The following is a 16,936-nucleotide window of genomic DNA, read 5'->3' as shown; positions in this document are numbered from 1 at the left end:
GAGAAAGGTCGAGGTCATCAGAACATGCAACTGCAAAGACTAAAGAAGGATTGGAGAAACGAGTAGATAATGGAAGGATTAAAAAGTATTTGTTTTTTGGAGGGGTTGGGGTGATTTGGTCATATATTCAGTGTGTATGTAATGTTTTAATCCCAAGATAAAGAAGGACGGAGCGAGGAAGTAAGAATACAGACAAAAAAATATAGACAGAAACATGAAGACTTGGAAGGAGTCTTTTTCTCATATTCTTCTCTATTGGTCATGCTAACTTGGCTACTGTTCATTTCACATTACTGCAGATGAATTTGTAGTTGACTAGCAGTTAGCTGGCAAAAAAAAAGGCTAATTAATGAGTCGAGTTTCCTTTCAGTCAGACTTAGAAACAAGCGTGATATGTTGTTGCATCGATACTTGTTGTTTAACCTGATCTCTGTGATATATGTGGTGAGTGCCATGTTAGCTGGACTCTAATTATGAGGATACAAGTTGAAAAACAGGACAATTTTCTTTTGGGTAAATTGATTTAAAGCAGCAATAACTGATGCACCGGATCAGTGATAGATATCCATCTTCAGGGAGCTGATCAAACACCTGCCAGAGAGGTGTTGCTGAATGGTGCTGAAAAGTAGCCACTGAGGAAGATGAACGCATGATGTCACTCACCTGTTTGTCGGTACATGACCACATGAGAGTGGACTGCGACCCCTATCGCATACAGGTAGTTGTGTCTATTGTTCACATAAAAAAATACTGGTTATTTAAATCTAGACATATAAATATAATTCAGAAAATTCTAAATGAAGAACTACATTTTTCTATGTACCGCTGACCTATAATAAAGCACATTTGTGCACTTGAGCGCACACACAGCTTAATGCTAATGCTATTTCAGGGCCACCACAGGACAGAATCACAGAAAGGGCATTGATCGAGATCAGAGATCCATTAATCTGCGTGTACCTGCACTAATTTCTCAGTCTCATGATTTCTAGAAAGGGTACAACTGAACTGATACATAGAGCGAGAGCGACCTGCAGCAGGAACGTGGTTGTTTGGGACTGCAACAGCTCCCGGGTGAACAATACAGCCAGCTTTTCATCTCTACACATCCAAGATGACATTTAGCCGAGAGCGCTCTACCATGTGGACGGAGAGAGCGGCAGAGAGGCTGAGTGATGGATTGGGAATAATGGCCGATTGTGAACAGCAGAAGAAGGATGTTGAGGAATTTGAGCATCTTCCAGGAAGACTAACGTCTTATGATGCCTCTCATAGATTCCCTAACCTCCTTTTCTGCGTACTCCGTCACTCTGTTTGCCTTCGAGCTTGTGTACACTGAGGCACACCGACCCCTTCCCTCATAACCCACTCTACTGCTTGCATAAAGTCCTATTCTGAAGTCTTCCATTTCAACAACAATATAGTTCTAATACTCTCTAATGCTGTTTAATGCTCCATAATACAGAATAACTGCCTCTTCAACTCCCCTAAACTCGATGAAGTTAATCCACCTCTGGAATGCTAAGTGTTGATACGGTGTGAGGAAATTCTGGGCGACAGCAGATCAATTTTAACTTTTTTTTTTTTGCCCAGTTACAGGAAAGGTGAGTGAAAGGATTGTGTATCTAGTGCCTTTCTCCTTGTGCACTTGAGGTCGCCATGCTTTCTGCACGTTTGCGTCTCTCATGTCACAGCACCAAATCAAGCATTTATTTTCAACAATTTCTCCATCACCAGATATCCTCAAAAACACGTGACGCACACAAACACACACTAGGCTTTCATCACTTCTGGGGACGTTACATAGACTTGCATTCATGTCCTGGAGACTTACCCTAACCATAATCACCACTTGCCTAACCCTGACCTTAACTCAAGCCTTCACACTGAGAGTTAATGACTTATGGGGACTTTTGCATTATGTCCCCATAAGGAGGTGAGTTTCCATAATGTCACTGTGCAAACACATTTATGTCCCCAGAACATAAGTTATACACATCCATCCACACACACTTTATTCTTGTGAGGACACTCACTCACACGATACATTCTCCAGCCCCTAAACCTAACCTAAATTTAACCTAAACCTAACTAAAACCAAGTTTAAGCCCTCAAACTTGCAGTTAAAAGCTAGCTATTCCTCACAGATCTTTGTACTTCCATCCTTGTGAGGACACTCAAAGACATGATGCATGTGAGGACAGGCCAAAAATCCTCACTTACACAAATGTCCTCACTCTGTTGGTTAAAAAAACTAGTGTATACACACACACACACACACACACACACACACACACACACACACACACACACACACTGCATGTGAGGTTGCAACATGTTTAAACGTTTAACTCCTATCCTCTTTCCATCTCCCTGAAGTCTTCCGCAAACAAACACATCCTTCCTGCACGGGTGTTATGTATTTTGACTTTCTGTGTACAGTGTGTGTATTTGCAAGAAGCGCAGCCCTCTGGCAGCTGCAAGACCCACAAAGTAACTGGTCCCATGACAGAGAGTTCTGGCTGATATTAAGAGGATCAGAATCTGGGTCTGGACTTGCACAACAGTAGCATTATATAAACAAAACAACTAATGCAAAGGCCAAAACAATACCACTCTGTGTGGCTTGACCCCCCCCCCGTCAGGTTAAATAGGGGTCTTTTTTTTTTTTTATCCTGTGGTCCTACGTCGTCCATGCGCAGGTCAGAATTGAAAATAGTACTCATTCGCTTCAAATCCAATGGCCCAGTTTCAGGTCAGGCGAGTTATTGTGAGCAGGATGTTGCAGATGTGTTTGTCTGTTGTTGCACATGTCAATAAACAATGTGTCTACATAACTAACCAAATGAACCATTGAAGAAACATACAGAGAAAGCAAATTGTAACACAGTAAGTTGCACATAAACATTATATAGTACAAATATTTCAACTAATGCGGTAATAATGGTAATCAGTCTGTGACAAAGAATCAGCTGAGTGCTGATTTATTTCATTTAATGACAACAGCAAATCATGCAAGTTATTGTAACCACAGACTGCAGGTGTGGTTACACACACACACACACACACACACACACACACACACACACACACACACACACACACACACACACACACACACACACTTTTGAATCATATGCAACAGAGATGCAACAGACTGGAAACTTTGAACCAGAGAGTGCAGTGAAAAAGTGATTTTTAGCCTGGTATTAACTTACACTTCGTGCCCCATGTGAGTGAGCCAAGCATGCACAATTTTAATATCAAGGCACCATTTGCTTCTGGCGAGGCCCCCCAAAAGTACTTTGTTATGCTATGTAGTTCTGCATGTTAAACAACAGGGCTTTTGTGCAAGAAGGTGCTGCCACAATGATTGGTAGTTGTCTAATTCTCTCCAAGAGAAGAGCCATCAGATGGTAAATGAAAAAGCTTTCATGGCAATGATGTGAGAGGAGGGAGAACTGTAGGGGGCAATGAGCCACTTCTGTTTGACACAACTGAGCCACAAGCTGGCTCCTGATGTCTCGTGGGGGTCTGCTTCTAGATGTGTTGTTGGACCTGGTGCAGAGTATGTGGAGAGCTTCACAAAAGTGTACCGTCTCCAAGGCCTAGATTCAAAAGCTTTCTCCACCTTTCAACAGCAAGACAGACCAGACTCCCCCCTTTGCCTGCTCATTTAAAATTCCACCTTGCAGCTGCCGGTCCTCACTGACACATCCTTGCCACTCGGGAGATGCTGCAAATGTTAGGGCAAACACACCACTGCATCAATCTCCAGCAAACTGATGTGGCATAGCAGTGAAAGTAAGCATCTTCCAAATCTGTAGAGGTAAAGCAGTTGCCCAGCTGCACAAGCTCCAGTAGCTTTTTCAGTGTGTTCATCCAAAGGGCCATACAGGCAATGCATGGGTGGATGCAGGTTCAAGATATGACTCATATATCTGGTTTTATATCTTTATTTTCCAGTAAGTAACAAGAGCTCTTTCTCTGTTCTCTATGGGAGCTACTAAATTGCTCCCTTGAGCAACAGTATCTGTCCTTAAGTGGGGGCTGTGGATCAGTGAGCTGGAGACAGTTCTGCGATAGTTTGATCTTGTTTTTAAATTCAGAAGAAGACAACTAACACACATGGACTGTAGTCAATAGTTTTGAAAGTTTCTTATGTGACAGCTGAGGTTAGCGTCATTACAGACAAGATACCTAAACTGAAATGAAGAGAATCTATCTGGATGTGGGGCAGCAGGCCAGACACATCTAGGGTCAGTGTGGTCACAACTCACTGCAAATAATGGATGAGACCACAACAACCAGGCTCGAAACCAACAAAGAGAGACTGACATTTACAAAATTCAGGACAGGTCAATTCAGTAAAAGAAAATATAGTGGATTGTGAAACAATACTGTTCATTAACAAGCCGACATTACTGAGAAGGAGTCAAAAGCCACGTTAGCAGCTGAGGCAAGTTCGGCGAAGCAGTGCCTTCAAGGAAATGCTATAAATCAGTGGGCTAACATACACACAGTGACAGTGCCACCATGCTGATATCTAGCAGGTTCAGTTGAGTGCGTTAGCATGCTTACATCTGCCCATGACACCAGTAACATCAGCAGTTAACATTGACATGCTGTAATCACAATAAAAGTCTATACATAGTGGCTTTAAGAGCTGAGAACATCCTATTGCACTGTAAGTGTGTGTGACTGAAAATATGCTGCAAGATAGAAATTGGAGCGAAACAGGAGGAGAAATTCCCACATGCAGCGACAGTGTTGGTGCATAAATATACCTAGACACAGACGAAGACACTTGAGGGCATCCAGTCCAGCAGATGCAATAGGCGTCATGTCAGTTAGCGTTTGGACAAGCCACCCAGTTCCCTGATCTCTCTCCTCTACCTTGAGTCATATAAATACACCTGTGAAAGGACTGGGAGGCTGTGCAGGTGTGGAGACAGAGCAGGGATGGATGGATGGATTTGCATTTGCAAGTCCATTCAGCGGCAAGCCCTCTGCAGCCGCCCTGTCCACTGATGTCCATACAGAGTGAGTTCAATAGTTTGATGACCACTGGCAGGAATAATCTCCTGTACTGCTTGAGGAAGATACTCTGAAGAGACGTTGTTCAGAACGCTAACTAACTTTGACAGCATCCTCTTCTCAGTCCCCACCTCCAGAGAGTTCAGCTCAACTCCCCATCCAAGCACTCTGCTGGCCTTTCTAACTGGCTTGTTGTATTGTTAGCATCTCACGCTCAGCACACAGAGCATAAAAGCTAGCGCTGGTCGCTACAGAAAGGTAGAACATCTGCACAGATGTTGAAGCCTCTGCACCACCTCTGGCCCTTCTTGTAGAGGGCCCCTGTGTTTCCAGGCAACTCTTGCCTGTCATCCAGGTGCACTCCGAGGTATTTATAGGAGTCAGCCACCTCGAGATCCTGCCCCCTGGATGGATACAAGGGTCAGAGGAGGTCAGAGGAGGAGGAGTTTCCCCAACAGCAAAACAAACAAGACAAAAACCTGTTTCAGAGGGAACACAATAGCAACTTCCCCTTTAGGATCCAGAAAGTACAAAGGAGGCTCCTAAAGGGAGTGTTTCTTGTTAGTTTCATGATGCCAAATGCAATTTGTTCTCAGCTCTGGACCTTTCAGGGCAAAAAAAAACACCTTTCAAGAGTTCAGGGACTCATCAGCAACACATTGTTGTATTTTAATTGTATTACCTAATGCCTTTAGGCCATTAACCCTCAATCAGCTGCACTCACAATCTCACTATCTCCAGGTTCAGTGCCAGCTAATCTCACATACTGACCCATCAGCCGAATAACTTCATGCACATTTAATGAATGTTTGCACATTTTTTGAAAAACTAATTTTATTGACTGCCCTGTTTTATACCACCATAGACTGCTGGATGAACACACACAGCTTTTGGACAAAGTAAAGATACCAAAGGCATACTGCACCAGCGACCCCAGAATGAGCAGCAAAACTGACTGACCAGCATTTAAACCCTCAAACTCTTGTATTCAGCTATTAATAATTAATTAATAATAATTGTTAAGACAGCTTTTTAATAATTTCCTGAAAAATATTGTAGATAAGAACTCATAAAATGAAATATGATACTTCCTGATCCTAGTCCTGATTACATAAAACATGCTGCTTTAGTCGACATTTAACCTCCTGGCCGGTTTGTCATTTAAATTACAGAAGACCGATCTGATTAAAGTATTGTGCAAATTCTGCTGATGTGTCATTGTACTCATTTCCAGCCAAGCATTAGAGAGGATTTTCACAAAGCAACCACCAATGTCCAAAGTAAGCACGGCCCTGTTTAACTCCAGGGAGCTGGATTAATATGAATAGTTACTGGGACAGATGAAATGGAATTACTGGGGTCTTACTGGTCATTCTGTTATACTGGTATTAGATGTACCAGCTATTAAAACACAGATTTCCACTGTGTTTTGCTCACAGATTGAGTCAATAACATTTTGAAATGAAACAGAGTATCAACATTAAAACGACCCATTAGCATCCACAGAGTGGCTAATGGGGCTCCTATAAACCAACAACAGTAAACTCCAAACAGGAAATAGGAAACATATGGTTAATGTGTTTCATTTTACAGTTAAAATACAGTATAAGAAACGGAATACATTAACCAGCATTTATGTTTGTGTCCCTTTTAATTTGATTAGGCAAGGGAGCTGGCAGAGGCTGCAGGTTGTACCTGACACCAGTAAGCTGCTCTGGGACCTGGAATCACTCCAGAACAAGCAGTTTAACAACATACCAGCACTGATGTCAGAGTTTCTAGGACATGACATCTGAAGTAGACAGATTTATCTGCTCTCCTGGCTGTCCATGTGATCTCTCTACAGGGTCTAACATACTCAGATATCAGGCATGCAAACAGGTTAGGGGTGAAATAGGTTGTGTGGGCACAGAAAACCTGGAACAAGTAGAGGGGTGTTGGGAAATGTCAGGTCAGTCAGTTAATCAAGTATCAATCTGGCCTACTCTGAAGAGAAAATTGATTTACTTAACTAAACTGATTATTTATCCGTGCATTGTATCAACAAGTTAAATACAAAAGGCATACAGAGAATGCACAACCTCATCCATAAAGTCTGTAATAAACAAAACGAGCAGGTTCAAGATACTGGATCTGCTATTTCAGGCGGGATGGCTGAAAAAACAACACAAAGCCTCTCAGTAAGAGATACACAGGAGTAAGTATATTGGCATTTGTCCTATTAAATACAGCTTTCATGATAAATTTGTGAACTTGACGATGATGCCCCGCACCCCTGACATGTTGCTGATTGTACAAATGGAGAAAAAACAAGGTGAATCAAGGTAGGTGTCAGTTACTGGCACAACATCCATCCATCCATTTTCTATACCGCGTATCCTTTTCGGGGTTGCGGGGGGTGCTGGAGCCTATCCCAGCCGTCAGCGGGCGAGAGGCGGGGTACACCCTGGACCAGCCACCAGTCGATCGCAGGGCTACTGGCACAGCATGCAACCTGGAAATGTGGCTCAAAACAGGTTGTGCCACTCATCTTGTGTCGTCTGCATTGAATTGCTGCTGGGCTTGCTTGCTATTAGAGGTTGAAGGAGGGAGTTGCCACGACAAAAAAAACCTGTCTGAGCTGTCACTGAACTGTCAACAAGACACAGAAATGAAAGTACAAGCGGTGTATGTTAATCATACTCGGCAAGAAACATGAAGAAAGGCACATCTGTCAAAGGTGAGTCCATAAAGTAACTCTCATACCATGAACGAGTGATTTATCAACAGTCTTTCTGTATTCAAGCATTATTTTTCATGCTACTATCTCTGTCTCGCTTTCTTTCTCTCAGAGCTCAATGTTGTGCTTGTGGGATCAAACAGCTCCCGAAAATATCTGGTTGGAAACATCATCCTGGGAAAACTGGCTTTTGATCAAGGAGATGTAACATTCAGTTGTGAGAGGGGAGAGGGAGAAGTGTGCGGGCGCAAAGTCACGTTGGTCAAAGCCCCCGGGTGGCTGCGGGGATATGACCTCTGCAACACACCTCAGCTTTTCAAGACAGAAGCAACTCTGTGCGTCCCACCTGGACTGCATGCTTTCATCCTGGTCATTAATGCTGAGCAGCCGTTCAAGAACGTGTACAAGAAGGCAACGAAGGAGCACTTGCAACACTTTTTTGGTGACAAGGTGTGGGATCACACGACAGTAGTCTTCAGCCACAGAGGCCATCTGGGCCACAAAACCATCGAGGATTACATCAGGAAGGAAGGGACGCCTCTCCAGTCGCTTCTTCAGGCCTGCGGTAACAGATACCACGTTCTCTGCGATGATGGCACAGACAGCGAGGTGAAAGTCAAAGAACTGTTTGAGAAGATTGACGCCATGGTGGCAGAAAATGGCTGCTATGAAAGCGACAGCACACTGATGCAAAATGCTGAGTTGGAGAAGCAGGAAGTGGAAAAAAAAGCTGAGGAGTTACACCTGCAGTCACAGCAACAAAGGAAAAAACTCAGGAGTCTCATAACAGGTCAGTTTACGTTGTTTGAGTGCATAAATGTAAGTTTAAAGAAAGAATTACTGGGTTTTATTTTTGTAGTTTTGGCCCTGATTCCAATTGGTATTTGCTGAGATCTGTGAACATTGCAAATAAATTCCAAAGGGTCAACATATAGCAGCTTTCAGACAAACTGCTTAACTAAAACTTGACTTTAAAAAACAGGATGAGGACTAAATATGATCAAATCTAACAAGGACATTTGACACGTGACTAAGACTAACTAAAGATAACCGACAAACATTAATAACACCTCTGTTAGCTGAACCTTTTCGGAAAAGGAAACAAAGGCAAACTACAAATTACTACTCAAACTGCACGTTGTAAACATCAGCCGCACGGTACAGACCGACTTCCTAGAAATTAGAGTGGAAGTTAATTCTTGATCTTTATAAGCTTCAAAGGTTCCCAAAGGTGTCAGCCACATCTAGACATAGTTAAATAGACCTTTTCACTTCACCTTAATTGAGGACCAAAATTCCAAAAATAATACCCACATTGTAATAAACAAGAATATTCTTTTAAAAGTACCAGTTTTCTAATCGTTGTGTTATTACAGAGCCAACACTCAACCTGAGAATCTTGATGGTCGGGTGGGTGTTTTCCGGGAAAAGCGCCTCCGGGAACAATATTTTGAGCGCTGAGGTGTTTCAGTCTGGGGACAGAACAGTGCATTCGTTAAAGCAAAGGAGTAAGGTGATGCAAAGAGACGTCGTCATCGTGGACACTCCTGGATGGTGGAAATTCTTCCCAGCGGCGTTCACTCCTTTTCATTTGAAGTCTGAGATTTTAAAAGGGGTTTCCATGTGCTCACCATCGCCAAATGTCATTTTGCTGGCTGTGCCGCTCGACACATCGTTTACCGATGAGCAAAGACGAATCACAGAGGACAACATGAGGCTACTTGGACAGAGTGTGTGGAGACATGTTATCGTGCTGTTCACATTTGGGGACACTTTAGGAGACAAAACGATTGAGCAACATATTGAAAGTGAAGGAAAGCCACTCCGCTGGCTCATTGAGAAATGTGGAAACAGGTATCATGTCCTGAACAACAGGAGTGCAGCTGACGACCAGGTAAGAGAGCTGCTGGAGAAGATGGAGGAGATGGTGGCAGGAAACAGCTCTTTTTACCTCATTGCCTACCCTGATGCAGATGATCCACAACCTCAGGAAGACAGAAGTGACGAACAAACTGAAGACAAACATGAAAGCACCAAAGAGATCACAGAGCAACTTACCATCGAATGGGATCGAAAGAATTGGGAAAAACACCATGGTGTCAAAACTGTCAAAGGAAGTATGTCATTACCACCATTGTGTAAGTATCCAGATACATTAACAGATGTTTTTAAAAACACCATCCCCATGCACCTCCCATAGACTTCAGTAGAACTGGCACCAAAGTCTGGCACCTAGCGGAGCAGATCAGATCAGAACCTCGATATGATGACACGCTATTTGCTTTTTCACCACTACCGCGGAAAAAAAAACAAAAACAAAAACAAAAAACTGAGGTCAGGAGTCAACAGGAAGTCAACCCCTTCCAGTTCATTGACACTCAAACACAAATTATGTCTTGTCTCTTTATAGACTTTGAGAACCATAAAATTCCTGGAAAAGTGCACCTTGACCAAAAAAATTGCATTTTAAAGTTATTTTGAAGTAAAAAGAGTGATAATGCTATAAATTACATCTGTCATTGCAGTTAGAAATTAGTGTGAAAGGGAAACTAGTACGTAAGATAAGTAAGATACAGTTGACGTAGTTTCACATTTACGGTTGATCAAGTTGAAGTGTTGTTGAAGTGATTTTCTTCACTGGTTTACATGACCATTGCCCTCTAGAGTATAAAGTCTAACTTTTTCTATGAATTGCACCATATTGCAGCAGTATCTTAAATTAGTTTGTCCCTTGTAGAACTCTTCTGATAATTGTCTTTTCTAACCAGTGAGTGACGATGAGAGAAACTCTGAGGGTTCAGAAGGAGAAGAACAACAAATGGAGCACCAACATCAAGATGCCCAGTTTCAGACAAGTTTTGGTTTTGCAGCAGAAAGTGAAGAAGATGCAGGATCTGGCCCTTTGAACAAATGGAGGAAACTGCTGGAGAGAGAGTGGAGCAGACGAGAGGTGGCCATGGAGCAGGCCTGTTGGAGACATTTCTACGATCCCGAATATGCAGGTGAATATATCAAACGTCTTTGTGCAAGCAACTTCTGTCTTGTTTAGCTTTGTATTGCTTTAACATTCTGGTTCTTGGTTTCCCCACTGCAGCCACCTCTGAGCCAGACAACAATCAGCTGTTGAAATCGAGAGAAAAAGTGGCAATGTGGATGGAAACCCAACAAAAAACATCTGGGTATGGGACAGCCTCCAACACCAGCTATATATCAGAGCAAGAGAATATAAATGAAAGAAGAAGCACTTTAAGAAGTTATGAAGATGGGCATGTGCGAGCTCGGTTCATGTCGTTCTAACCGTGGCTGGATGCTAAATGACACCCTCAACAAATTTAAATGGTCTGCTTTGAGGAAACACAAAAACACTTTAACCAAGCCCCGAGCACTTAGAAGTCCAGGAGCTGCTCAGGTCACTCCAGTGGAGCACCTTCAGAGAGGAAACAGCAGCAGTGATGGATGTTACTCCCATCAGTTTTCTCTTCATAACCTCTGCGCTGCACACTGAATGTCACGGTTTTCTGACAACAGTGAAAATGACTTTGAGAAACTTTGATGTAAGCACTGCTCCCTGGAAGAGGTGGTTTTAGACGAGACATTTTAAGAGCCATCATCAAAACACACAATTATTCCGACAATTAAGTTCTCCATGCCACTTCAGTCTAAAACTGAATTAGCCTCACATCTCTGAATGAAAAAATAAATAGCTTTGTTCTTCAGTTGGAATATGGTTCAGTCTGCTGAACAATGACAAGAAAACATAGAACTGAAAAAGAAGCTTGCACATTGAATTTCAAATTAATTTGGTAACATTTTAAGGCAGCTTTTTGTTAAGACAATGCAGCGCAGGCCATAAATGAAAAGCTTCCAAGATCGTAAGAAGATTAAACACACTCTTCAATCAGAGCTGGAAAGTTTCAGCCTTTCTGTCATTGTTTTCTGTGCCTGTTGTTATTTGGCTATTTATTTTCTCGTTAATCTCTACTGTAGGTTTGCATGTTGAGGTGTTGAAGACTGTGTGATGTGATGAGGAGCTTGAATACTGGGAAATGAGATCTGCTTCATTTTCCAGGAACTACACCTGTAGAAAACTGTGTAGCAGTTGCAGTGCATGTACAGTAAAATGAATGCAAATATAATTTAAAAGAAAAAAAGCATGAAAATATCAATAAACAGATGCACAAAATCCAAAATATACACAGCACCAAAAATAGGCTCATGTTAGGATCTTAAGTTGTTCGTATCTCAACATGCTTCTTAGTGATGTGTATGTCTTTCTGCTCTGTTGTATTAACTGAAAGACGCTTTTTCCAATCGCTCCAATCGCTTGGAACGCTGTGATTACAACAATAAAGCTGGATCAAATTTTCAGATGCAGTTTTTTTGGGGGTTTTTTCCATTACTTTTCATACTCACGAGCAGACACACACATCAACATGATATGCTACCAATATACATGTGTAATCCAAATATACACAAACCAAATAGTCTGAGTATACAGTATAGTCTAGTTGATGTGGGTACAAGTGATTCGCTGTACCTTGGTCTAATTCTGCCGTAGGTTTTGGCTCTTTGACCTGCTACTCCCTCTGAATTTTTGGTTGGATCATGCAGGATCTGATTCGCATTTTTTTTTAAATCTGAGGTTGTGATACAGCTGTGTTGCAGACAGCCGATCAACCCCAAGGATACTACTTGCTGTCTCAATCTTGCACCGCAATCAGGCGTGATCCTGAATATGCTTATTTCTAAGGATGGTGATCAGGCGGAACTGATTTGTAGAACATCTGGAGGATTTGACGGTGTATTCTGAAGTGATTCATTTCCCAAAGAAACAACAGTCTCTGATGCAGCTTCTCAGACTTGTTCCATGTACATAGATAGAGATAAGATTTAAGATACATACTTTATTAATCACCACACAACATGTCATGCATCAATGAACACAACACACACAACATGCACATGTCATGCTTTCTGGTGAAAATTTTCCTCCGTGTTTGACCCATCCTGGTAAGTCCTTCCTCCGCAGCAGACCAGGAGCGGTGGGCTGCCAGCCGACAGCGGCACCTGGGGACCCAGGTCCTTGTTGTCACCACTGGTCAGGTGGTGATCTTCTTGCATGTTTTTAGTGGGGGTTTTTATGGAGGATACCCCAGGTGAACAGGCAAACTCCACACAGAAAGGCCCCTTTTCTCAAGACAAGGCACCGAAGGCATGGTGGAGGACACGCCCCCCAGCGCCCACAGCGCCCTAGGCAGGAATCAAACCCAGGACCTTCTAGCTGTGATGCAACAGTGTTACCACTGCTCCACCGTGCCACCACATTCATTGAATCTTAAGTGAAAACCAGTTTCGACTACAAGTTATTTCTAAATTTCCCTCTCAAAGCCTAATGATTTTGGGGGATGTGGTAGCAGAACTGAAGAAGTTGTTCATCCACAAAATAAACTTGGGATTTACCCCAAGATCCACCAATTCCCCCCTATCAGATGGGGTTGGGTGGTACTGAAGCCACTGTTATAATTCACAAACACAATTCTGAGCAGGCAATATAAATGCATCCTTAAACATTCCTTGGTCTTATATGCACATACACGTAAAAGACCAACTGGTGTGTATTTAAAAAGGGAGAAAGAAATGAGGTGGGAGGATGATAAACGGAGTCAGAGGTAAAAAAAGAAGAGAAAGTGGTGATAATGGTTTCTGTGTATATGACATCTGTTCCCTCTGTGCTCAGTCTGAGGCAGTTCACAATCAGTCAGACTGCAGCGTTCCTCCTTTGACACGTCGCTCATTAATGTTGTCTATCATGGTGTTTTATAGTCCTTTTTTTTGTCGTTGTTTTTGTTACACACACTCATCTGCATGTGGGCTCACACTGAGGCACGATATCACATCCTAAAGACAACTGATCCTCAGTGCTTGAAACGGAAGAAAAATAAGTGCTCTTCTTTTCACCTCATCATAAAGAAATCATTACATTTAGACTTTTTTTCTTTTTAATTTTTTTTTTGAAAGAAAATACCTTTATCTATAAAAGGCTCCAGCAGGTCTTGGGGTCAGCTTGTCCTACGTCAAGTTGTACCTTGACCCAAATGTCTGCCAGTCATCAGTTGACACCACAATTGTGTTTCAAAACGAGACATTTCAAGTGCTGCCGGGAAGTTTATGAAAGTGAAAGTGTCATCCATTTTCCCACCAACAATGCTACATGAGTCACAGCTGGAGAATTTCAAGGCTTGTATCAGCATGAAACTCTCCTGGTTGGATCATCAGTACAAAACACGAGCAACACACATTCGTCGATAAAAAGTCAAGGTAGCCTGTGAACATAAAAACCTTGAGGGAGAAATTCTGTGAAGATGAGAGGACGCTGAGGATTACAGCTTCAGTCAATTTACTTTTGAATTCTGTGTCAGTTCACCTAGAATGGATCAATATAGACTTGACAGGTGAAGTTGAGCATCAAGCAATCTGACCCAGCATAGGCATACTGTACATTAACCTCGAAGTGAGAAAAAGGCTCTGCATCAAATCTCTGAAGCTTATCAATACTTTAAATGTTCAAAAGATCGATGGTGATCACTGTAGCCCCATTAAACAGATCAAACCAATAGCTGGTGAACAAATCGTTCAGGATCTAACAATCATCATGATGTCAAACAGACACATAACTTGCAGTTGAAGCCACATGTAATATCCAACATGAGCAAATTTTTAGGAAAGTGATCAAACGGTTTTCCTCACTCTTACCAGCCACAGGGTTTTCAGATGATGAATCCGATAACTGTCCAATTGTAAAAGTAATTTTTCAAGAGATTGTATCCTTGCATTTGTACACATTGATGAAAGCCGGATGGCTGAAAACGTTTTGGTTGTTGTCACACAGATGACTGAGTCAATGGATTAAACAATGCATTGCTCAGTTTGTCTTTACACATGGACACAGATATTCAGGATAATCCACCAGCTGTTCAGAGCACAGTGGAATAATTAAAACTATTGGTCATAACATAAACCTATAAGGTCGTAACATTTATTTTTAAATACACAATGAAGGAAAACACCAAACTTAACTGTCTGGTGTGAGGAGGCCTGCCCTAGCCGTTCTGTTGTGCAATCAACATTAATTTCAGTGCAGCAAAAAGTCTTTTTTCTCTTAATTAGTGTTGTAAGAATATTTCAGCCTGTTTTTAATGAACTTGTTTCAGTTTTCTTATGCATGTCTGCATAATCTGCAGTTTTCATTGGTACCTCACCAAAACTCCCAGCCAGTATTTTCCCACGATATCGGGCATGTGTGCAGGAGAATAGATGATGGGAGAAAGACGGACAAAGACGAAGAAGAAAGTCCCCTTTGTGCTCAGTCTGAGGATGAGAGGTCAGCAGCGTTTCTTCTTCCTGGCAAGTCTGTCTGTCTCCTTCTTCTGGTCACTACCCAAAGCTTGTGACCACAGGTCAAATCAAGTTTATTATTAAAACTCAAACACTATAAATAATGTCTGAAAGGGCTTTACAGGCCCACAGCAGCAATGTCCCAGAGGCAAACTTTCTAAGAACACAAGAAAATTTTCGGGGTAAAAAATGAGTCCTTGGGAAAGGCAGTTCAAAGAGAGATCCAGTTTAACACGGGGGGTTTGTGAGTTGGAAAATGGCTTTAAAAAAAAAAAGAAAAGAAAAAAAACAAGCTGTTATAGTTTTACAGAAGAAGTAGCTTTGTCAAGAAAATAAGAATTTAATTAAAATAAATGTTAAGTCAATCTATTGTGAATGAGGCTGAATTAAGTTACTGCTAATGCTAACCAAACCTTTCTACTGCTGCAGCTTCACAATTAAAGCATTAAATTGGCAAAACACAGGTTGACTTTTATTATGAAGCAGTCACAGGAAATGCAAGTGTTTGTTATTTCGGGGACTAAAGCAACAGGCTGCACAACCTCCACCAATCACCTCCTTTCACTGTGCTCTGCTGATGCCATGTGCAGCATAAACTCAGATTACAGCCGCTCACAGAACCATAGAAAAAGGCCCATTATTGCTCGACTTCTTTATCAATACAACAATAGTATTACAATAGCTTTCCCCGGGATTCTTTCATTCTTCTCAAGAGCAGTCACTCAAAGTCATGTTTTTTGTGCGCCACATGAATTCTTGTGAATCACTCAGGGAAAATAAGCAAATCTGCAGCAATAATCCACCAATGATTGCATATATATTATCTCTCCTGTCCTTTTTCATAATCACCCTCTCTTACCAGTAGCCTCTCTCAAAATCACAACTGAAGCATGATGTGTAAGTGATGTGCACATATCCTTCGAGTTTTCATTTATTTATTTAATACAGGGGTGCTCACTGCTCTTTCCTTTCAACCAGGTGTCTGATTCTGACCACCTAACTGCAGGCACTTACTTTAAATGTAGGAAGTAGTTAACCCAATCCTTGTTGCTCTGGTATTGCTTGCCTAGTGGTGATTTTAAGATTCACTGTGTGAAGCCTTAAGGGTGGTGGGATGGCCCAGGCGGGGCACTGGGAAATATTCTCAAAAACCAATGTTGACAGGTATGCTTTTTCTGGATCTGAGCCATCGACAAGAAGATAAAACAAAACCTGAGACCAGAGCAGACTCTGCAAAGCTGCTCTGAAACAGCTGATAGCCTGAAGTCTTCTTTTTCTTCTAGGCATTATTACCGGAGACACTGAGTATGTGACTCCACAGTAGCTGAAACTCACCCTTCACTTTCCTCTCATTAAAATGGGGAACACCATCCCTGTCAGCCAAACCAAGGCCATTTATATATCTAGCAGATACACAGCAATACTGGCATCCACTTGGAGTTGTGTTTCTGTACACCTGGTGAATGAACGCCCAGTATTCACTCTCCTTTTAGCTCAGTTTTTGGTCACCACCAACTCCAGAGGAAAATATCTGGCTCGTTAGCCGTTAGCTGACTGTGCCTATTTGCGGTTTGGTGCTGATCAGGTAGCGTACAGGGAGGTTTTTAAGCACAGAAAAATAATGTAATGAGAGCGATGAGACTGAAGCAAAACAGTAGAGTTGTGAGCCAGAAAACCACAACAATGAACTGAAAGACGCTAAAACGGCCAACGCTAACAGCATGACGCTCCTTCAGGCTTTGCCACTGAAAACAAACAGAGATGTTTCAAATCAACAAACAACCA

General features: G+C 42.0%; 1 protein-coding gene across 1 annotated transcript; it reads left to right on the top strand.

The window, feature by feature from the left end:
* Window positions 1–7,679: 7,679 nt before the first annotated feature.
* Window positions 7,680–11,565, top strand: LOC139349784 (GTPase IMAP family member 8-like). The gene is made up of 5 exons (XM_070990773.1): window positions 7,680–7,756; window positions 7,869–8,546; window positions 9,133–9,894; window positions 10,525–10,758; window positions 10,851–11,565. Exons 1-5 carry the CDS (start codon window positions 7,732–7,734, stop codon window positions 11,051–11,053), a joined length of 1,902 nt encoding a protein of 633 aa, XP_070846874.1. The 5' UTR covers window positions 7,680–7,731; the 3' UTR covers window positions 11,054–11,565.
* The last annotated feature ends 5,371 nt before the right edge of the window (window positions 11,566–16,936 follow it).

The sequence above is a fragment of the Chaetodon trifascialis genome, chromosome 21 (assembly GCF_039877785.1).
Source record: "Chaetodon trifascialis isolate fChaTrf1 chromosome 21, fChaTrf1.hap1, whole genome shotgun sequence".
NCBI classification, from domain to species: Eukaryota; Metazoa; Chordata; class Actinopteri; order Chaetodontiformes; family Chaetodontidae; genus Chaetodon; species Chaetodon trifascialis.
Note: the sequence above shows the minus strand (reverse complement) of the source record. Positions and strands in the feature narration are given on the sequence as shown.